This window comes from Bombina bombina, chromosome 6, assembly GCF_027579735.1.
Source record: "Bombina bombina isolate aBomBom1 chromosome 6, aBomBom1.pri, whole genome shotgun sequence".
NCBI lineage: Eukaryota > Metazoa > Chordata > Amphibia > Anura > Bombinatoridae > Bombina > Bombina bombina.
In genome coordinates, this window is record NC_069504.1 from 52,027,688 (window position 1) to 52,044,598 (window position 16,911).

General features: G+C 39.1%; 1 protein-coding gene across 3 annotated transcripts in view; it reads right to left on the reverse strand.

Moving 5' to 3' along the window:
• The window catches only part of MKLN1 (muskelin 1), a 512,658-nt gene that overhangs the window by 65,650 nt on the left and 430,097 nt on the right, over window positions 1-16,911 (reverse strand). For all 3 annotated transcript variants that reach the window (XM_053716396.1, XM_053716397.1, XM_053716398.1), the window contains 2 exons: window positions 12,053-12,167; window positions 8,743-8,882 (listed from right to left, as the gene is read on the reverse strand). In XM_053716396.1, coding sequence (XP_053572371.1) covers window positions 8,743-8,882; window positions 12,053-12,167 — 255 coding nt within the window. The remainder of the gene's footprint in view (window positions 1-8,742; window positions 8,883-12,052; window positions 12,168-16,911) is intronic.

Genomic DNA, 16,911 nt, shown 5'->3' on the forward strand with positions numbered 1-16,911 from the left:
CTATCTCTGGTTTGCCCCAACGTCGAAGTATTTGGGCAAAGACCTCCGGATGAAGTTCCCACTCCCCCGGATGAAAAGTCTGACGACTTAAGAAATCCGCCTCCCAGTTCTCCACTGCCGGGATGTGGATTGCTGACAGGTGGCAAGAGTGAGACTCTGCCCAGCGAATTATCTTTGATACTTCCATCATTGCTAGGGAGCTTCTTGTCCCTCCCTGATGGTTGATGTAAGCTACAGTCGTGATGTTGTCCGACTGAAACCTGATGAACCCCCGAGTTGTTAACTGGGGCCAAGCCAGAAGGGCATTGAGAACTGCTCTCAATTCCAGAATGTTTATTGGTAGGAGACTCTCCTCCTGATTCCATTGTCCCTGAGCCTTCAGAGAATTCCAGACAGCGCCCCAACCTAGTAGGCTGGCGTCTGTTGTTACAATTGTCCAGTCCGGCCTGCTGAATGGCATCCCCCTGGACAGATGTGGCCGAGAAAGCCACCATAGAAGAGAATTTCTGGTCTCTTGATCCAGATTCAGAGTAGGGGACAAGTCTGAGTAATCCCCATTCCACTGACTTAGCATGCACAATTGCAGCGGTCTGAGATGTAGACGTGCAAAGGGTACTATGTCCATTGCTGCTACCATTAAGCCGATCACCTCCATGCATTGAGCTACTGACGGGTGTTGAATGGAATGAAGGACACGGCATGCATTTTGAAGCTTTGTTAACCTGTCTTCTGTCAGGTAAATCTTCATTTCTACAGAATCTATAAAAGTCCCCAAGAAGGGAACTCTTGTGAGAGTTAGTCGGCATAACTTCCCCCTCGACAGAACCCTCTGGTGATAATTCTTTAATAGATAAAGACTGATCTTTACTGTTTAAGGTGAAATCAATACATTTAGTACACATTCTCCTATGGGGCTCCACCATGGCTTTCAAACATAATGAACAAGTAGGTTCCTCTGTGTCAGACATGTTTAAACAGACTAGCAATGAGACTAGCAAGCTTGGAAAACACTTTAAAACAAGTTTACAAGCAATATAAAAAACGTTACTGCGCCTTTAAGAAACACAAATTTTGTCCAAATTTGAAATAACAGTGAAAAAAGGCAGTTACACTAACGAAATTTTTACAGTGTATGTAATAAGTTAGCAGAGCATTGCACCCACTTGCAAATGGATGATTAACCCCTTAATACCAAAAAACGGAATAACAAATGACAAACGTTTTTCAAACAGTCACAACAACTGCCACAGCTCTACTGTGGCTTTTTACCTCCCTCAATACGACTTTTGAAGCCTTTTGAGCCCTTCAGAGAAGTCCTGGATCATGCAGGAAGAAGCTGGATGCCTGTGTCTGTAATTTTTGCTGCGCAAAAAAGCGCTAAAATAGGCCCCTCCCACTCATTTTACAAAAGTGGAAAGCCTCAGGGAACTGTTTCTAGGCAAAATTCAAGCCAGCCATGTTGAAAAAAACTAGGCCCCAATAAGTTTTATCACCAAACATATATGAAAAACGATTAAACATGCCAGCAAACGTTTTAAAATACACTTTTATAAGAGTATGTATCTCTATTAATAAGCCTGATACCAGTCGCTATCACTGCATTTAAGGCTTTACTTACATTACTTCGGTATCAGCAGCATTTTCTAGCAAATTCCATCCCTAGAAAAAACATAATTTATGCTTACCTGATAAATTTATTTCTCTTGTAGTGTATCCAGTCCACGGATCATCCATTACTTATGGGATATTAACTCCTCCCCAACAGGAAGTGCAAGAGGATTCACCCAGCAGAGCTGCTATATAGCTCCTCCCCTAACTGCCATTACCAGTCATTCGACCGAAAACATGCAGAGAAAGGAAAACCATAGGGTACAGTGGTGACTGTAGTTTAATGGAAAAATTACCTGCCTTAAAGTGACAGGGCGGGCCGTGGACTGGATACACTACAAGAGAAATAAATTTATCAGGTAAGCATAAATTATGTTTTCTCTTGTTAAGTGTATCCAGTCCACGGATCATCCATTACTTATGGGATACCAATACCAAAGCTAAAGTACACGGATGACGGGAGGGACAGGCAGGCTCTTTATACGGAAGGAACCACTGCCTGAAGAACCTTTCTCCCAAAAACAGCCTCCGAAGAAGCAAAAGTGTCAAATTTGGAAAATTTGGAAAAAGTATGAAGAGAAGACCAAGTTGCAGCCTTGCAAATCTGTTCAACAGAAGCCTCATTCTTAAAGGCCCAAGTGGAAGCCACAGCTCTAGTAGAATGTGCTGTAATTCTTTCAGGAGGCTGCTGTCCAGCAGTCTCATAGGCTAACCGTATTATGCTACGAAGCCAAAAGGAGAGAGAGGTAGCCGAAGCTTTTTGACCTCTCCTCTGACCAGAATAAACGACAAACAGGGAAGACGTTTGTCGAAAATCCTTAGTTGCCTGTAGATAAAATTTCAGGGCACGGACTACATCTAGATTGTGTAGCAGACGTTCCTTTTTCGAAGAAGGATTAGGACACAAAGATGTAACCACAATCTCTTGATTGATATTCCTGTTAGTGACCACCTTAGGTAGGAACCCAGGTTTAGTACGCAGAACTACCTTGTCTGAATGAAAAATCAGATAAGGAGAATCACAATGTAAGGCAGATAACTCAGAGACTCTTCGAGCCGAGGAAATCGCCATTAAAAACAGAACTTTCCAAGATAACAACTTGATATCAATGGAATGAAGGGGTTCAAACGGAACCCCCTGTAAAACATTAAGAACTAAGTTCAAACTCCATGGTGGAGCAACAGTTTTAAACACAGGCTTGATCCTAGCTAAAGCCTGACAAAAAGCTTGAACATCCGGAACTTCTGACAGACGTTTGTGTAAAAGAATGGACAGAGCTGAAATCTGTCCCTTTAAGGAACTAGCGGATAAACCCTTTTCTAAACCTTCTTGTAGAAAAGACAATATCCTCGGAATCCTAACCTTACTCCATGAGTAACTCTTGGATTCGCACCAATATAAGTATTTGCGCCATATCTTATGGTAAATCTTTCTGGTAACAGGCTTCCTAGCCTGTATTAAGGTATCAATAACTGACTCAGAAAAACCACATTTTGATAAAATCAAGCGTTCAATTTCCAAGCAGTCAGCTTCAGAGAAATTAGATTTTGATGTTTGAAGGGACCCTGGATCAGAAGGTCCTGTTTCAGAGGTAGCGACCAAGGTGGACAGGATGACATGTCCACTAGATCTGCATACCAAGTCCTGCGTGGCCATGCAGGCGTTATTAGAATCACTGATGCTCTCTCCTGTTTGATTCTGGCAATCAATCGAGGAAGCATCGGGAAGGGTTGAAACATATAAGCCATCCCGAAGGTCCAAGGTGCTGTCAAAGCATCTATCAGAACCGCTCCCGGATCCCTGGATCTGGACCCGTAATGAGGAAGCTTGGCGTTCTGTCGAGACGCCATGAGATCTATCTCTGGTTTGCCCCAACGTCGAAGTATTTGGGCAAAGACCTCCGGATGAAGTTCCCACTCCCCCGGATGAAAAGTCTGACGACTTAAGAAATCCGCCTCCCAGTTCTCCACTGCCGGGATGTGGATTGCTGACAGGTGGCAAGAGTGAGACTCTGCCCAGCGAATTATCTTTGATACTTCCATCATTGCTAGGGAGCTTCTTGTCCCTCCCTGATGGTTGATGTAAGCTACAGTCGTGATGTTGTCCGACTGAAACCTGATGAACCCCCGAGTTGTTAACTGGGGCCAAGCCAGAAGGGCATTGAGAACTGCTCTCAATTCCAGAATGTTTATTGGTAGGAGACTCTCCTCCTGATTCCATTGTCCCTGAGCCTTCAGAGAATTCCAGACAGCGCCCCAACCTAGTAGGCTGGCGTCTGTTGTTACAATTGTCCAGTCCGGCCTGCTGAATGGCATCCCCCTGGACAGATGTGGCCGAGAAAGCCACCATAGAAGAGAATTTCTGGTCTCTTGATCCAGATTCAGAGTAGGGGACAAGTCTGAGTAATCCCCATTCCACTGACTTAGCATGCACAATTGCAGCGGTCTGAGATGTAGACGTGCAAAGGGTACTATGTCCATTGCTGCTACCATTAAGCCGATCACCTCCATGCATTGAGCTACTGACGGGTGTTGAATGGAATGAAGGACACGGCATGCATTTTGAAGCTTTGTTAACCTGTCTTCTGTCAGGTAAATCTTCATTTCTACAGAATCTATAAAAGTCCCCAAGAAGGGAACTCTTGTGAGTGGAAAGAGAGAACTCTTCTTTTCGTTCACCTTCCATCCATGCGACCTTAGAAATGCCAGTACTAACTCTGTATGAGACTTGGCAGTTTGAAAGCTTGAAGCTTGTATCAGAATGTCGTCTAGGTACGGAGCTACCGCAATTCCTCGTGGTCTTAGTACCGCCAGAAGAGCACCCAGAACCTTTGTGAAGATTCTCGGAGCCGTAGCCAATCCGAATGGAAGAGCTACAAACTGGTAATGCCTGTCTAGAAAGGCAAACCTTAGATACCGGTAATGATCTTTGTGAATCGGTATGTGAAGGTAAGCATCCTTTAAATCCACTGTGGTCATGTACTGACCCTTTTGGATCATGGGTAAAATTGTCCGAATAGTTTCCATTTTGAACGATGGAACTCTTAGGAATTTGTTTAGGATCTTTAAATCCAAGATTGGCCTGAAAGTTCCCTCTTTTTTGGGAACCACAAACAGATTTGAGTAAAACCCTTGTCCTTGTTCCGACCGCGGAACCGGATGGATCACTCCCATTAATAAAAGATCTTGTACGCAGCGTAGAAACGCCTCTTTCTTTATTTGGTTTGTTGACAACCTTGACAGATGAAATCTCCCTCTTGGGGGAGAGAATTTGAAGTCTAGAAGGTATCCCTGAGATATGATCTCTAACGCCCAGGGATCCTGGACATCTCTTGCCCAAGCCTGGGCGAAGAGAGAAAGTCTGCCCCCCACTAGATCCGTTCCCGGATCGGGGGCCCTCGATTCATGCTGTCTTAGGGGCAGCAGCAGGTTTCCTGTCCTGCTTGCCCTTGTTCCAGGACTGGTTAGGTCTCCAGCCTTGTCTGTAGCGAGCAACAGCTCCTTCCTGTTTTGGTGCAGAGGAAGTTGATGCTGCTCCTGCTTTGAAATTACGAAAGGAACGAAAATTAGACTGTCTAGCCTTAGAGAGATGAACCGGATCATGCAGGGAAGACAATAAACTTCTGACTGAATTTTTTGATGCGTAGCAAAAGCACCAAAAAAGGTCCCTCCCCCTCACACATAACAGTGAGAGAGATCAGTAAACTGTCATAAATTAAATAAAACGACTGCCAAGTGGAAAAAAATAGTGCCCAAAACATTTTTTCACCCAGTACCTCAGAAAATTAAACGATTTTACATGCCAGCAAAAAACGTTTAACATTAATAAATTGAGTGTTATTAAAAAGCCTGTTGCTAGTCCCTGCAAATTAGGCTTTTTTATGTTTTATGCATACAGTATAATTCCAGTGAAGTGCCATTCCCCAGAATACTGAAGTGTAAAATATACATACATGACAGCCTGATACCAGTTGCTGCTACTGCATTTAAGGCTGAGTTTACATTATATCGGTATGGCAGAATTTTCTCATCAATTCCATTGTCAGAAAATAATAAGCTGCTACATACCTCTTTGCAGATTAATCTGCCCGCTGTCCCCTGATCTGAAGTTTACCTCTCCTCAGATGGCCGAGAAACAGCAATATGATCTTAACTACTCCGGCTAAAATCATAGAAAAACTCAGGTAGATTCTTCTTCAAATTCTACCAGAGAAGGAATAACACACTCCGGTGCTATTATAAAATAACAAACTTTTGATTGAAGGTATGAAACTAAGTATAATCACCACAGTCCTCTCACACATCCTATCTATTCGTTGGGTGCAAGAGAATGACTGGTAATGGCAGTTAGGGGAGGAGCTATATAGCAGCTCTGCTGGGTGAATCCTCTTGCACTTCCTGTTGGGGAGGAGTTAATATCCCATAAGTAATGGATGATCCGTGGACTGGATACACTTAACAAGAGAAATATTAACTGCACATACCGTATTGCAGGAAAACCTGCACACCATTCCCCCTCTGAAGTTACCTCACTCCTCAGAATGTGTGAGAACTGCAAAGGATCTTAGTTACTTCTGCTAAGATCATAGAAAACGCAGGCAGATTCTTCTTCTAAATACTGCCTGAGATAAACAGTACACTCCGGTACCATTTAAAAATAACAAACTTTTGATTGAAGAAATAAACTAAGTATAAAACACCACAGTCCTCTTACGACCTCCATCTTTGTTGAGAGTTGCAAGAGAATGACTGGATATGGAAGTGAGGGGAGGAGCTATATAGCAGCTCTGCTGTGGGTGATCCTCTTGCAACTTCCTGTTGGGAAGGAGAATATCCCACAAGTAATGGATGATCCGTGGACTGGATACACTTAACAAGAGAAAAGCACAGTTATTCAACTAAAAAGAAATACCATCAGTTACTGACACTATATATTTGGATATTATATATATTCTAAACCCCATTATAACATTCACTTCAATTTTTGATCACATTTTTGATCACGCATTTACATTTTTGGTTTTGATATTTTTTTTATCATATCTTGTTATTTTTTCACATTTTTGGGGATCTCTAATGTATTTTTTCACAGGATCAATTAAACATTTGCTATTTCTATTTTTGTTTTTTACTCACATTTTTCCACTGGATTTTTTTTACTTTTTTCACTATAAAGGGGATTAAATCACACACTCTTTGGAATTATTATCATCATTTAGAGATCATTTCACCTGACTCTTATTTGTTTATCTCCTTAACTGGCGATATTTTATTTTACAGTAATATTTATTATTGATTTATGATAGGATTTAATTGTCCAAATTGTCAATTGTTTTTATATTGTTCTTAATTGTATTTTAATATTATGTGTTACATGGATCTATGTTATTATTATGTTAATACTTGAAATTATATGTTAATAAATGTTTGATTAGTATATAGAAAGTGACATCTCCATTGGTTTAATTTGTTAGACTCTTCCTTTGCCTTCATTTAGGCGCTTCTTGGATATTTTGCTATATATATTGTTCTATTTAGGGTGAGCTAGATACCCTATCATCCAGGAGCTATAAGGAAGTTGGTTGAGCACTGTAAGATATCATTACCCAAATTTCTTCTAAGGCTTAGCAGAACATGGTAAGGCATGGATCACTTTCAAAACCACCGATTCCAGTTGGTCCGCAAAGTCTGACGGCCAATGAAAAACTCCAAAAGGAGCAACGGTTGGACTCCGGGGCGCTGTATGTGCAATCAAAAATGTAGAGAATGCCCCTCCCGGGACAAAGAACCCTCAGAGGTGAACGGCTCAGTAGTACTAGACATCCGTTTACATTTAGATGTTGTAACTTTATCAAGGCATGTGAAACATAGTTGAGCAGGCTGATCTACCAGAACCTCCTCACAATAAACACATGAATGAGACTTTATTAAGGAAGGAGAGCCTTCCAACGCTTCAGAGTCCTCCATCGCTTGCATGCTTGGTTAGACTAACTTTATTTACTAAAAAAAGACACCTTTATACCACCAATGGCCGAGGCACTCACCACCTCCTAGGACCCAGACTACAGAAACTGCTACGTCTCCTGCGCCACAGATCAACAGGAAGGATAGATAGCCACACCCAGTCACATGGATGCTTGGCAGGACTGCCCCCGCACTAGGGAAAAACGCACCAAAGAATGGCCGCTCAAGTTTCCGCAAGTAACCTGAAAGTTCCACACATTGCCAGAGTCTCATCTCACACATAAAGCAGCAATGACACAAACAATATCATGTATAAACCCCCCATGTTCAATAATCCCTCTTTCAGGAATATTAACCCTTGATTCTGTAAAGATAAAAAGGTGCCACACTGTGACCCTGTCTTCTATGTTATCATTATTAATAAAAAATGAAACGATCTTACCAGAATCTACGCCGTGGAACAGGAACACGGCCCTTCAAGTGTGCTCCTGACATGGACTTGAGTGAAGAAAGCAGGCAACAAAACTCGTCAATGCCGATTGCTTATGAAGCTGTTAATGAATCGGGATGCTTTCGCAGAAAGACTCTCCCTGCTTTTCCAGACTCTAACTTTCATCCAGGCTCTCACTGAAAGGCTGACAGGACTACTTAAATCACCAGTCCCACTGGGAAGAGTACTACCCTCCATAAGAGACTACTCCGAAACTCCGGCACTCCTCTGCCATCCTCCTGTGAGGAAAGGCAAAGAATAACTGGGGGATGAGAGAAGTGGGGGAGGTATTTAAGCCTTTGGCCGGGGTGTATTTGCCTCCTCCTGGTGGCCAGGTTCTTAATTACCAATAGTAATGAATGAAGCCGTGGACTCTCTCCCTCCCCACCTTTAGATGGAAATGTTTTTTTGACAACTCAAATATTGATCATAAATATAATTATATAACCTCTAAAGCTTTTCCATACCCACTAAATTAGTTTAACTTCTTCTCACTTTAAATCTTCCAATCCCCTTTTTTATTTTTAAGCCTTTCTATGAAATCCTTTCTAGTTCAATGTCATATTGCAACCTATTTATGGCCAAATTAAACAAATGGTAATAGTTAGATGTCACTACCACTAGGTGGTGCTGCAGACTAGATCTAAGCAGGCTTTATGTTTTCCAATTTCTAGCAGTACCTGTGTTTTCTGATCAGATATTTACAGTGACGCAGTAAGTATTCTTTAGAAGGCCGACACAGTTTCAATAACCAGAAGTCATCCAACCTCATCTTCGGAGAGCAGGACTTTCCTGGGTTTCCTCCAAACAGATAATGGACCTAAAATATAGATATTGATAGTGGTTTTTGTGTTATACATAGCCAATAACACTGCCCTATTTATAACTCATTAATGAAAACCCCATATTAAAATTGCATTATTTAATCATTTTTACAAAGACTTAGTATATTTTAGTCAATGTGGTTGAAGCATATCTGACCTTTATAAGTTACCTTACTTACCAGCAGGTGTTCCTTTTTATGTCTTATAGGAAAAGCAAATAAAACCACACTACGTTACCCTATACATCAATTCCATAAATTCCAAAACAAATTACCAATTAAGGGCTAGGTTACAAGTGGAGCGCTAATTTATAGCGCACCAGCAAACGATAAAGCAACAGCCTTATATATTTATTTAAAATTGCTGTGCTAGGTCTTATACCGTGTCAAACGGCATGAGAACTAGGCTTTCATTGGAGCATATGAAAGAGCCCTCTTGTGAGCACAATGTTTATGTGCAATGCAAGCGCAAGGTTGCATTGCACCTCACTTGTAATAGCGCATATTTGCGTGCGCTGGTATTAATCAGTTGAGCACAAACATTGCTTTTGTGTAAGCGATATCATGTGCTCAACTTGTAATCTGGCCCTAAGGATGGGTATTTTTTTGGTCAGTGCAATCAATATGAATTAGAGAAACCCAAATCAAAACTACAAAACAAGTTAGATCTAGAGAAGATATATGAAGTGTGCCCACAAACCATGGACAGCCTCAGGAGAGAAGGTATTAACGAGAGGCCTAAAGGTAAAGCTTTAGGATGGAACACTAAATTACTACAATGACACTTTTAGTTCCTTTTTTTGAAAACAATCTCTACAAGGTAGGTATTTTTCCAGACTAAGTAGATTGATGCATATTTAATACATTATACACTATTTTGACATTTCTGCTGACTTATTAGTACCCATACTGGCAAGTATATAGATTGTCATTGGTGACACCGGAATAATTCTCCTGTATTTACGAAATTGAGTCAGAATAAAATATCTAGCCATTTTTGATTTACAGGATCGGGGATAATTAACTCATTATGACCAAATTGTGGTACTTTTCATATATTTAAGGTGAAGGGGTTGTAATGGCCTCTTCAGTGTTGCCAGAAGGACCACAATAGACCCAATGCTGTGTGCTATTAGTTACGGTTACGAGAGTCACCTGGACAGACACAGGACCATATAAAGGAAGTAGAGCGAGAAGTGAAGACGCTACCCCACTGAATAAGGTTTTGTTTCATATACATAAGAGTTCTATGATTACTGTTGCCACCCTGATAGCCACCTGAGCACATCACTTCACATTTGAAAGAGGGGCCTCTCCTCTATTTAACAGAGGAACAACTTGTATTGTTTTAGTTCTTATAAAAGGTTACCATGGTATCTTAGAAACCAGAGCACCCAAACATTCATCTTTCTAGCAAATAATTGCAATTTATAGGGCAATCTGATACTACCTGAAGAGCACTGTGCATGTGTGTTGCCCGCGGTCTTAAAGAGACATTAAACAGTTTGAGATTGCAACATGTTTAGAAAAAAAAGACATAAATAAAACACACTTTCATTATTTTTTTACCTCTTCTTGTAATTTTACAAACTTATATCTTCATTAAAGGGACAGTCTACACCAGCATTTTTATTGTTTTAAAATATAGATAATCCCTTTATTACTCATTCCCCAGTTTTGCATAACCAACACAGTTATATTAATATACTTTTAACCTCTGTGATTATCTTGTATCTAAGCCTCTGCAAACTGCCCCTTTATTTCAGTTCTTTTGACAGACTTGCAGTTTAGCCAATCAGTGTCTGCACCCAGATAACTTCACGTGCACGAGCACAGTGTTATCTATATGAAATACGTGAACACCCTCTAGTGGTGAAAAACTGTTAAAATGCATTCTGAAAAGAGGTGGCCTTCAAGGTCTAAGAAATTAGCATATGAACCTCCTAGGCTTTCAACTAAGAATACCAAGAGAACAAAGCAAAATTGGTGATAAAGGTAAATTAGAAAATTGTTTAAAATGACATGCTCTATCTGAATCATGAAAGTTTATTTTGGCCTAGACTGTCCCTTTAAATAATCAATATAATTTTAAAACTATACCTACATATCAGCCTAATCCTTGCTTTGTATACATTATGCATAGTATTTATTTAATGTTAAATATCTCTTTAAAGTGGTAGTGGCTCCAAAGTATCTCACTATTAGGTAGAAGAGTGTCATTTTTGTGCCAATCACCTACAGGTGACATGTATGAGACCCCAAATTGTCTCCACTGTTCCATAAACGGAGTCTTGTTATATATTGTGGTTTATTGGGAGGTGGGTTGACTGCGGCACTAAAAAAAAAACCTCCCTTCTCTCTTTCAAATAAGTGGCTGAACCCATAAACTGTAGCAAGCCTGTTTTACAGAGTAGTCACAATCCTTTATTTTCTATGTAAATGAAGCAAAGCTATAGCCAAAACTACATCATTTCACATAGAAACTGAATGCTGTCAAGAAGATGGACCATACTTACAAAATTACGGATATACAACATTTAGTTTTGATATTGAAATTCAAAAACCAAACGTGTATTTAAAATGGTCTGTAAAGTCACAAACAGTTAAAGGAACATAAAAGTGCAAAATAGAATTGGCCAGGTAAGCTTTTTCATTCACATATATTAAAGGGACACGAAACCCAACATTTTTTTTTCATGATTCAGACAGAACATACAATTTTAAACAACTTTCCAATTTACTTCTATTTAATTTACTTTCTTCCCTTGTTATCCTTTGTTGAAAGGTTTATCTAGGCAAGCTCAGGAGCAGCAGAGAACCTAGGGTCTAGCTGTTGATTGGAGGCTGCATATATATTGGCTAACCAATGTGTTCCGTTAGAAACCAGTAGTGCATTGCTGCTACTTCAACAAATGATATCAAGAGAATGAAACAAATGAAATAATAGAAGTAAATTAGAAAGCCGTTTAAAATTGTATTATCTATCTGAATCATGACTTTTTTTGGGGGGGGTTTCATGTCCCTTTAAGGAATCAAAGTACAAAAATCTTTCAAAGCTGTTAATGTATTGAACATATTTTATGGTCCATTTCATGTAACAAATAATCTCCATTAAACAAATGTTGAACCCTCATTCTAATTCTGTACAGACAGGAAGCCTTACATACCTTGTGCATCTCATCATATACCAGCTGGTGTGCAAATCTCGGGCAGGGTTCTTCTTCCTGAAGGCTTTTGTTTGGGTTTTCCTTTGATGATTGATCGTTCTTATAGACACAAGACCTGAAAATAAAGTTGTGGATCCTGTTGAGAAATCCAAGTGTACACTGGTTGTTTGCAGAGAGAAAAATGTTTAAAATAAATAAATGTACAATTTTCCTAAAACATAAGCCGAGTACTTTCCTTACCAGGTAGACGCCTACCAAACTAACAGTAAGTTAGTATAATGCTGTGTAACTATTTCTAAATTAGTCCCGTTGTAAATTCTACCAATTAAATAACACCTATATAACTGCCTTGTAGATAAAAAACAAAGACTAAGTCTGTGATATTCTTAGCTTTCAATTCCATAAATAGTGTTTGTTAAATAGACATTAAAATCATTCAACAGTCACTTTGTTAGCACAATTTACATTTTGCAAATCACTGGGCAGAATGTTGCAGGGTCAAGTCATTTTCACCTCACTTAACCCTTAATGACCACAGCACTTTTCCATTTTCTGTCCGTTTGTGACCAAGGATATTTTTAAATTTTTGCTGTGTTTGTGTTTAGCTGTAATTTTCCTCTTACTCATTTACTGTACCCACACATACTATAAACCGTTTTTCTCGCAAATTAAATGGACTTTCTAAAGATACAATTATTTTCATCATATCTTATAATTTACTATAAAAAATTTATAAAATATATTTTTCTAACTTTGACCCCAAAAATCTTACACATCTACAACCACCAAAGAACACGCATGCTAAATAGTTTCTAAATTTTGTCCTGAGTTTAGAAATACCCAATGTTTACATGTTCTTTGCTTTTTTTGCAAGTTATAGGGCAATAAGTACAAGTAGCACTTTGCTAATTCCAAACCACTTTTTTTCAAAATGAGCGCTAGTTACATTGGAACACTGATATCTTTCAGGAATCCCTGAATATCCCTTGACATGTATATATTTTTTTTTTAGAAGACATCCCAAAGTATTGATCTAGGCCCATTTTTGGTATATTTCATGCCACCATTTCATCGCCAAATGCGATCAAATAAAAAAAGAAAAAGTTCACTTTTTCACAAACTTCACTGAAATTATTTACAAACAACTTGTGCAATTATGGCATAAATGGTTGTAAAGGCTTCTCTGGGATCCCCTTTGTTCAGAAATAGCAGACATATGGCTTTGGTGTTGCTTTTTGGTAATTAGAAGGCCGCTAAATGACACTGCGCACCACACATGTAATATGCCCAGCAGTGAAGGGGTTAATTAGGGAGCATGTAGGGAGCTTCTAGGGTTAATTTTAGCTTTAGCGTAGTGGACAACCCCAAGTATTGATCTAGGCCCATCTTGGTATATTTCATGCCACCATTTCCCCGCCAAATGCGGTCAAATTAAAAATTGTTACATTTTTCACAATTTTAGGTTTCTCACTGAAATTATTTACAAACGACTTGTGCAATTATGGTACAAATGGTTGTAAATGCTTCTCTGGGATCCCCTTTGTTCAGAAATAGCAGACCTATATGGCTTTGATTTTTGGTAATTAGAAGGCTACTAAATGCCGCTGTGCATCACACGTGTATTATGGCTAGCAGAGAAGGGGTTAAAGGGACAGTCAACCATAGAATTGTTATTGTTTTAAAAGATAGATAATCCCTTTATTACTCATTCCCCAGTTTTGCATAACCAACACAGTTATATTAATGTACTTTTTACCTCTGTGATTACCTTGTATCTAGGAACCTTCTTCCAGCCCCCTGATCACATGACTGTGACTGTTTATTATCTATTGTCTGTCATTTAGCATTGTATTGTGCTAGATCTTAAATAACTTTCTGTGCCTGAACACAGTGTTATCTATATAGCCCATGTGTACTTTCTGTCTCTTTGTGTTGAAAAGAGATTTAAAAAGCCTGTGATAAGAGGCAGCCCTCAAAGGCTTAGAAATTAGCATATGAGCCTACCTATGTTTAGTTTAAACTAAGAATACCAAGAGAAAAAAGCAAATTTGATGATAAAAGTAAATTGGAAAGTCAATTAAAATTAAAAGTCCTATCTGAATAATGAAAGTTTAATTTATACTTGACTGTCCCTTTAATTAGGTAGCTTGTAGGGAGCTTGCAGGGTTAATTATAGCTTTAGTGTAGAGATCAGCCTCCCACCTGACACATCACACCCCCTGTTCCCTCCCAAAAAGCTCTCTTCCCTCCCCCACCCATATGCTGCTGTGTAGGAACCCCCTTAGCCCTCAACCTCACTGATCTCCCCCCCCCCACAAAACAGTTCTCTAACCCTCCCCCCCCCAGTTTAGAATAAAATACATTTATTTTTTATTTTTTCTGTAGTGTAGCTCCCCCCAAGTCCAACCCTCTCCCAGATCCCTTAGATCCTTTTTTTTTATTCATTCCCTCCCCCCCTTTCTCCCACTTATTAACGTAATTTTTGTCTGTAGTGTAGCGGTTCCCACCCTCTCCCTCCCTGTGCACGCTCCAGCCATCCTCTCCAGCACAAGCTGGAGAAACAATAAAAAACTGAGCGTGTGTACGTGTTGCTGTCAGTTTAAAGGCGGAGCTTATCTAATTAGGTATTCTTATAATGATGAAATAACGTGTGCATGCTTCAGCATGCAGTATACTGTATGAGACTACAATATGACAATGAGTTAAAGGGACATGCCACCCACATTTTTTCTTTTATGATTTTGAAAGAGAATGCAATTTTAAACATCTAATTTACTTATATTATCTAATTTGTTTTATTCTCTTGATATTCTTTGATGAAAAGCATATCTAGATATGCTTACTAGCTGCTGATTGGTTGCTGCACATAGAAGCCTCATGTGATTGGTTCACCATGTGCATTGCTTTTTCTTCAACTAAGGATAAATTGTTATGTTGTTTAAATTTATATTCTCTATCTGAATCATGAAAGAAATATTTTGGGTTTAGTGGCCCTTTACTAGTTACAGAACCAAAATGACCTTGCAACATCAGCCCTAATGCAAGAGCTGACCTCACTGAATGCACAGAAAAGCCAGCGAGTGAGCAGATACGGGGGGCACATGTGGGAGATCGATGACTACCGTATGTGACAAAACACATAGGGTTAATTTTATTTACATTTATAAGAAAGCTCCTTTAGTTTTATTCCCCAGAATTTGTATATGTAAAAATGAAAGTATAAATATAAAAACAGCACACTGAAATAACCTTAGGTCTTCTGCAGTAACACGCCCTTCATTAACATAAAATGATCCTTTACAGGCCACATAAACTTGTTCAGCTGTTAAAACATAGTTCTCTGAATAATTACACAACCAATAGGAGATTACATTAAAGTGTTTGCTCTGGCTCACAGTATGCCTGTGTATGAAGAAACCCAGCACAAGCGCTGACAGTAACACATACGCCCCTAAAGGCTAATAAAGGGCAAGTTTTATGATCGGTTGCAACTGATATTTATGAAACAGCGGTTTAAAACGCTACTTCCTAAACTCTCTCTGCCAAACTGGAGTTGGCAGATGAAAACCCCCCCAGATTCATTTGACCGGGTGATTGATAACAATTGGTTGCATGAGGGTAGGGGTGCGGCATGGCACGTCGTGCAATGATAAATATGGGGAACACATCGGCCCCACAATTTGCGATTAAGTGCTGAAAGGTTCACAACTTGTTAATCCTGTCCGCCCGCAAATTGATAAATCTTGCCCAAAGTCCAACTAAAGTGATAATATTTTATTATTGCACTAGTGGTCCCAAGCTGAACATGCCTGAGGCAAGTCAGGGGCAGCATAGGGTGTGTTCAGTTCAGGTTCAGTAGTGTACTGTAGTGTAGTTAAACACACATTACTGCAATAATAAAATGCTGTGGCACAAAAGATTACTTTATTATTGTCCAGAGATTGTAATCCTACAATGCAAACAGCTGTTAAAAGAACATGCACTGAGCACTTCTGACCGACTCACAATAGTGGCTATTTGCAGATGAAGCTGCAAGAAGGAAATTTAAATATAGTAAAAAGAGCAAACTTTAAAAACATTGTGCATAGGTTAACAAGGGTAAAGGGGAAGAATCTGCAGAATCAAAACGAGATCACATAGATCATTAGTAGAAGCCTGATCTTAATACTGACAGAGGGACAAAAACTACTACGTGTAAAAGTAATGCTGAACACACATATAGAACCATAATCAGCAGACACAGGCGGCTTTAAATATACAGACTGGGAGACCACAGGCAGCAAATGTTTAAACAAACTAGGGATGCACCGAAATTTCGGCCGCAGAAAGTTTCGGCTGAAAATGGCATTTTTGGCTATTTCGTTTTTCGTTTTTTTTGCCTGTTATTTTCGGTAAAATTATTGTGTAGCATGTTTCAAATTGGATGCTAGCCTAGAGCTGCTGTTTAAGTTTATTACTTGACTTACTGGTCTGCATATAATGAGTTTTCTAGGACAATAATTGGTAAAAAAAAAAAAAAAAACTGTTAAATAGGATTATGTTACATAGAACTAAATGAAGAATAATACAGTATATTGACATTTATAATTGTTTTAAGTATGGATGCACCAAAATTTTGGTCGCAGAAACATTTTGTCCGAAAATGGCATTATTGTTTGCCTGGTTTTTTTTTTCTTGGTAAAATTATTGTGTAGCATATTATTGTTTTAAGATATTTTTGTCCAATTTTAGTGTGTTACTTTCAATAAAAGTGTGAGCTTTTTTTATTGGCTCTAATTATGCAAAAAAAAAAAAACTAAAAAAAAAAAATTGAAAATAATTTGAAAAAATACATTTTCGGTATCAGTTTCGGTTTTCGG